The 7,359-nt window shown below is 41.3% G+C and overlaps 1 protein-coding gene across 1 annotated transcript in view; it reads right to left on the bottom strand.

Annotated features, from left to right (window-relative positions):
• Window positions 1-2,944: 2,944 nt before the first annotated feature.
• Window positions 2,945-7,359, bottom strand: part of Wnt10 (Wnt oncogene analog 10) — a 22,221-nt gene continuing 17,806 nt past the window's right edge. Inside the window, exons 3-4 of the mRNA XM_011506490.1 lie at window positions 5,372-5,658; window positions 2,945-3,520 (exon numbers count right to left, since the gene is read on the bottom strand). Of these exons, the coding sequence (XP_011504792.1) occupies window positions 2,945-3,520; window positions 5,372-5,658 (863 nt within the window). The remainder of the gene's footprint in view (window positions 3,521-5,371; window positions 5,659-7,359) is intronic.

Here is a 7,359-nt window from a genome sequence, read left to right as displayed (position 1 = left end):
TCCGAGGACTCGTACAGAGTATCCAAGGTATCTAATCGAGATATTATGGTTTAAAAAGGATCCCGTACGTCAATTCGGCTTTCACTACGTTGTTTTCGACCTCTTGTCATTACAAAATTTATACGATATGTACCGCTTTTATGTTTAGCCTTAGAAGCAGAAGAAGAGAAAGAAGAAGAGAGAAGAGAGAAGAGAAGAGAAGAAAGAGAGAGAGAGAGAGAGAGAGAGAGAGAGAGAGAGAGAGAGAGAGAGAGAGTAGAAGAAAAAAGAAACTGTACAAAAAAATATATTGCGAATTTTACATATAAATACGAGAGCTTTTGGAATACAAAATATTCTTCTACAGTTCTGTATAATTAATGCTGGTTAAATTTTTCTTGTAAAAACAATATTATATATTAAAAATATTTTTTAATAATTGGAAATATTAATAAATGTGTTACTTTCTTTGTAAATATTAAATTTTAAAATAATCATAATTTTTATTATTAATCAGAGATATATTCTTAATATTAATTTAATGTTTAAATAATTATTGTTACAATCAATAATAAATTAAATCCTTTGGTAGTATAGGTTATACTAAAAAAAAAAAAAAAAATAATAATTCTATAAATAGCTTTTTTTTTGGTTGTTTTTTTGTTTTTGTTTGTATGTTTTTTTAGAGTTTTTGTTTTGTTTTGTTTGTTTGATTTGTTTGTTTCGTTTGATTAATACACAAAGTGAGAATGCATATTACGTAAACGATATGTTTGTTTTTTTTTTGTTTTTTTTTGTTTTTTTTTTGGTTATTGATTTATTTTTTGTTAACGAGCTATAACTCAATTATTATTGCAGAAATTATTTTACTTTACAAAAGCTAAATTCATATGTTTCAAACGATACTGCATAAAAAAACTTAGCAGCAAACATAAGAATGAAAGAATTTTTCATTGCATTAACATGCCAATTACATTTTCATTATCGTTGATTAAGTAAGCATATATATTAAAGTAAAATGATAGATTGGAAGTTATCATACTCTCTATTGTCGATTAAAAATTTTGCTCATGCAGTAAGTCGAAAACAATTTAGTATTCACGTTGACAGAGATTACGCGGTGATATAAAACAGCTGCACTAACGACTGGCGTAAATTATTATTCTATTCATTAGTCGATTAAACTCATAAAAAATAATATTCTATGTGAATATAATTTTTAATAACAAATAAGCTTATTGTTATGTTAATTGCTTTTCTTTTTTTTTTAATCTTTGTAGGAAATGGATGTTTTATCCAAATTGCGCTTAAAAGAATAATTCTAAAAAGCATTAAATTTCCTGAAATTACTTTCGCCCTTAAATGCTTAATTAAATATTAATTAAATAATCAATCGAATGTCTCGTTATGTTAAACAATAGTTTGCATCGGTTACATATAAAGCTGTCTCTTTTCGCTATTAGAAGAACGAAAGAAAAGTCATTTTCCCGCAGCAATCAATAATACTCAATAATTCCCTCCAGATTAATTAGAAAATATTATTATTATGTTATTCAAGAATTTGTTGCTATTGTTTATCAAATTTCTGATGAAGCACAAGTTAAAAATACTGCATTACTCCAATAAATGAGTGTAAATCATAGGTTTTCTAATAAGAATATTAAATAGCAAGTTACGCTTGGGTATCATTATGATTCGTGGAGACTTGTCAATAAAATTTTCAGAATCACCAATCATAAGTATAATGACTCGGTAACACGACATTTATACTATTAATTTATATTATTGAAGGATGAAATGTACTTAATATCAGAAATTAACATAATATAAACTACTTGATTTGGGAAGCAAATGGATTTGGCGCACTACAATAAGGACATTGTCGGTATGGTTGAAGGATTTTTGCAGGCGCAGATAACTACTATAAAGACTTTTATAAATTGAATTCGCTTGTTATGTAGAATTAATTATCAATTAACATTTATTATAATCTATAGACGCTTAAAGCGAGACGTGTAAAAATTATTAAATATTTTTTGCACTGTAAAAATGTTGTCCGTTCGATTAACACAGTAATTTTATGTGAAATTTAAGAGCCCATATGTACATACAGTCCCTACTTAACAAACAATCGCTTGTTAAAGTAACAGTAAAGCACCTGTTATTCAATTTTAATAGACAGTGCCTATTAAAATTTCTAACCGTGTAATGAGTTGCCGAGAGATCGATTATATACGAGTCAAAAGCAATTTCATTTGTTTTATTGGTGACGTTTCGATAACACGATTATTGCCCCCTTTTATAAACTCGTGATATTACTCGTCGGTCGTCTATTCTTCAAACTAAAATTTACAGTACATTCGCCATATTTCACTCTCTTGTCACTAAATAGCTTATCGCCCATTACATTTCCTATCGATTGACCGACGGTCACGAGCTCAATAAATATCCAGCGATTATTTATTCTCGCCAAGCCTTTACTTCGGCTGCAGTTCACCCGAGCAATAAGATTAGTCGCACTTGCGCAATAATATCAGCACATTAAATGGAAAAATTTTAAGGCAAAATCGAAAAAAATTGAGATAATCAAAATTAACGCATCATAAGCTAAGCGGATCTTACGCGATTGATTGATATTGCTCGCCGAAAGCCCTTGTGCAACGACAAAAATCGACATTCTCGCCCTCCCCTCCTGCCTGCCCCCCCTCCCCCACCCTCCCCCACCCCATCCCCCGCCCCACTCCATCGCCCACCGTAACGAAGAAACGTTAGTCGGGAAGTTCCCTTCTTCAAGACTGAGATCATCATAATTCGATTTACTTGTACGGCTTGCGCGCTCGCCGAAATGAGCCAAGCCGAGCCGTAGTAGAGCTACACGATCTACCTTCAGAAGTAAAAACGCAAAGGCGCGCGCGTGCGGTGCGCTCGTCGCATCGAGGCGATTGGTAATTCTCGTCACCGGCGCTCACTTGCACACGGTGATCCACTCCTCGACGGTGCAGTTCTGGCACTGTACGAAGCAGCACCAGTGAAACTTGCAGCTACACCTCTCGGTTCTGCGCTGGCGCACGACGTTGTAGCCACGGCCGCAGCAGAGGGAGGCGCATCCGTCGCCCCCTGCGCTCGGCCGGTTGCACCTGCGCCCTGAGGTGCCCGAGATGTCCGCCTGGGAGTCCCGCTCGCAAAAGTTGGGCGATTTCTGGAAGAAGAAGAGCTGGCCCGCGAGCTGATGGACCTTGCGGCCCTTTCGTCCCGGTGCATTGCCAGGGACGAGGCCCGAGGCGCTGTTACGGTGCTTGCGCTGCCGTTGCTGGTTGCGATGGTGTTCCAGTCGGTTGCGCCTCCGGAAGCCCCGCACGCGATTCAGCGGCGTCACGTTTCCAAAGTTACTCTGAGCCACGGCAACCGCGTTGCGGAAGCGGTTCTTCAGGGTCCGCCCGACAATGCGGAAGTCCGGCACCACCTTCCAGCAGGTCTTAAGCTCGCAGGAGCCCGACATCCCATGGCACTTGCAGCGCACCTGCATGTTGCTCGCCACCGCCTGTAAGTCAGAGTTCCGGGCCTAGTCAATCTTGTCCCTCTCGATCCTCTCATCCTCGATCCTTCGATTCCCACTACCTGGTATGGCCGATGTTCCCGCGCTACTATCATTCCCAATCAACCGTCTCACTACTTACGTCAGCTTAGCCACCCGACAATTCTCTTTTATCCTGTTCTATTGCTTTTTATGAAGAGATGCGATATCCGCGAGACAGCTGTAAGAGGACGCGCGAGTGTTGGTTTTGGGCCGAAATACAAGTGGACAAATTATCTCTGGTGGCATTAATTGGCAGTCTCTTTCCTTGGACTGCACACGAACATTTTGAGCGATAAAACGCTGGCAACGGGCCGCTCGCTCGATAGATTCATCAGAAAATTAGAGCCGTAAAATCCTTAGGGTCCCCACCCAGCCCTGCGTCCCTCAACAAATCGACCAATCGCCCTCATTCTCTCGGTATTTGCCGTTTCACTTCGACGCGGGACAAGCGTATCGAATACGCTTCTTCCCTCCTCGTTCTCTCTTTCTTCGTCAAACCGTACGGCTCGCTTTCCTTACCGCCCCGGCTTCCAAACAAATAAAAATACTTCCAAATCTAAAGCTCCGTACAAATAGGTGGGTTATACGCGTGAATGAGCTTTTCAGCTTGGCTTGGTTCAGCGGCGATCTACGCAGGGCTGCTGTGATATCGCGGTAACGGCCGAAGCTGGCATAGAGGAGGAGGAGAATGAGGAATAGGGCTCGGAGGGTGGTGATGATGGTGGTAAGAAAAAGAAGTTTCTTTTAGATAAAGAGGTGTCGCGTACAAAACAGTTAATGAGTCTACGGCTGGGTGGTCCAGCCGAGGGCTTCGTCTTAATAACGTCGAGGCGAGTGCGACTGCGGAGAGCAAGAAGAGCAGGAGGAGGAGGTGGCGGAGAAGGTGGAGGTCTTGCGTCTTTCTTTCTTTTCCGGCGGCTTAAGAGAAAGAAAGATGCGGCGAGCGATGGGGATGGGAGTAGGAGCGAAGGGAGAGGCAGACAGCCACACGGAAATAGGGGAAAGAAGAGAAGATTGGAGAGCGCAGTTGAGGAAGAAAAAGAAGTGGAAGATGTCCGAGGATAACTCGAGCTCACCTCGGACTCCCTTCGAACGAGTGCGCATCGCGACGTGCACGCATGCACTCAATTATTCACGTGTCCAAGTTACGCACACGTGCGCCATTATTCCAAAGTGGCCTGGCTACGCGCATCGCGAATTTGCCCCACACGCGAACCTCAGGGCTAGGAACGTGGAAGATTCACGAGCGGATATTTCGAATCGACAAGCAATCCCTAGGAAGCATTGTTCTTGGATAATATGAGCCTTTATAAGGGGCATCTCATTAGCCTCGCTCTTGATTTAGTAGCGACGACTGCGCGTAAATTATGAATTTCGTCGGGCTAATTTGTATTTTATGCTTAATTGGAGAGGATTGGCTTTGATGAGGTCGAAAAATCATTAGAATGTTGTAAAAGCTTTAATTGTGATAAGCACGTATATGATTGGGCCTCGGATAGAATCAAGCCGTCGGTAGAATCAAGGAATGCGAGGACGAGGTATCAGAAAGAGGAGCAAACAAATATAAATAAGTAAAATTTTTGAGCAAAATGAAAGTAACGAGCATATTTGACATATTTTCGAATATCCCGACTACGCGCCTATCATTTAAGTCCGTTTAACGGCGAACGGCTAATGTGAAAACGGCGAGCGGCGCGGAGATTGTAACGAAGAAAGCCACTCGATAACTTTTAGCCCTTTCAAGAGCCGCTATCGCCTCTTATCGGCACGGCCATACCCACCACGTACACATCACGTAATGAGGATCATACTCACGTTGCGCCCTGCTTGATTATTGTGCAGGTTGACGGTGGACTGTATGTCGCCGGCGACTTCGCGGGCGTCTAGGAACTGTTTGGAAAACTCCATGCCGTACTCGAGATTGTGGGAGCAGCCACTCCACTTCCACTGGGTGCTGCCGCCCCCTGACTTGGTCGACTTGCCCGTGTAGCTCGAGGGGTCGCAACCGCAGGATATCAACCGGCCCATACTGCAGGCGCGTGACACACTGTGCGCCACCCCAGCCGAGGATATGGCATACACGAACGCCGTCTCCCGGTAGCCTAAAACAGATGGATCATTGTGTCTTGTGTACTTCTCGGCGGTCATTATCCATTTGGCGGGGACAAGTTCTGTCGCGCGCACAAAACGCAATTCCCATCGAGTCGAAAGCGTGCATTCCACGATCGCTCGATGAAAAAATATTCAGAGAACTTTTATTCTTTGCTCTCGACCTTCCAATCTACTTACTTACCTACCTATCTACCTACTTACCTACCTACCCACATAACTATTTATTAATCTAATACTCCGTGCCTATCTGTGCACGTCTGAATATCTACACGCATGCGCGCGCGCGTCTGTGCCTGGGTTTGGGTAGTTGTTTGATTTTTCGTGTGCGCTCGAGCGCCTCTGTGCGTATATATAAATTTTATGAATTCTTACAGAGTTACTAAATGGGAAGAAGGCTTATTATTCATTGGAGATATCAGATTTAAAATTAAGGGCATCTGCTCTTAAGTACCCTTTCAATGAAATATTACTTATTTTATTACTAACGTTCGAATATATAGGCAGGCAGGATATTTATGTAGAGTACAGATTAATTTTGATTCGGAGTATAGAATAATATGAATATATTTTTGTAAGCATTACTTGCATTCGTGAACTGGTAAAAACGTAAAATGGTGCAATTTTTATACACTTTCGAGTATAAATTTCGTATTACTTTAAGAAATGTTGTAACATTAAGCTATGTAACAGCAACCACAACGTCAACGACAACATCAATTACAATTACAACCATAATAATAATAATAATAATAATAATAATAATAATAATAATAATAATAATAATAATAATGTACGTGACAAGACATATACATATACAATATACAATGTTTTTTGTCGACGTAATTATATTTGATATTTTCGATATAATGCCTCTACTCGTGCTTGTGACAGATAATGAAAGAGATTTGAAAATCTTAGTTGACTTTACGCGAGCTTTAAACGAAGTCATAAATTGTTGGCCTTAAGCTTCGTAAGTAACGTGCCTCGTTTTATTTGAAGCGCATGAAATATGAAAAATGTATTGTTGAAAAAAATGTAAGGCACATGTTCATAGCAGTGCAAAACTAACGGCTAATGTCGATTATCAATACTTTATTGTGCTGTAATGTGTAGAAATTTGTATAAAATGAATAATGAAGGATTGGGAGGATTATTTGTTGGTATGCTTAAAAAGTAGCCATTAAACCAAGCATAGGCGAATCTCATCTCTAACGAAGTCGTATTTGTGCTTGACAGAGGCAAAATATATCAATCATTGGGCTTAGCCTTAGTAATTGAAGTACAGGCCAAGTGAACGCGACGCAAACAGGATAAAAATGGCTGAACAAAGAGTCAAGAATGGGCCTTGCCGGAGTGGGAGTCGGAGTCGGAGTTGGAGTTGAAGTGGGAGTTGGAGTGGGAGGGGGAGATAAAGAGAGAGAGAGAGAGAGAGAGAGAGAGAGAGAGAGAGAGAGCGGACCGATACGTCCGAGACGGTTAGTAGTAAAAAGTAAGAAGATAAAGGAGCATCTCCGGGGCTCGACAGGCCGAGAGTGTCGGGAGCGAGTTTCTCTTTGAGTCCGGGCATCCCCTTGATCCGTCGCTCCTCATCATCGAGTCCGTCGGACTCTCGCGTCGCTCGTCAAGCTTAGCAAATTGCGAGCTGGTAGATCGTATGCTCACTCGCGATACGCATCGGACGTCGATCGGGT

Source organism: Ceratosolen solmsi, unplaced genomic scaffold (assembly GCF_000503995.2).
Source record: "Ceratosolen solmsi marchali unplaced genomic scaffold, CerSol_1.0 scaffold10, whole genome shotgun sequence".
In the NCBI taxonomy this organism is placed as follows: domain Eukaryota; kingdom Metazoa; phylum Arthropoda; class Insecta; order Hymenoptera; family Agaonidae; genus Ceratosolen; species Ceratosolen solmsi.
Note: the sequence above shows the minus strand (reverse complement) of the source record. Positions and strands in the feature narration are given on the sequence as shown.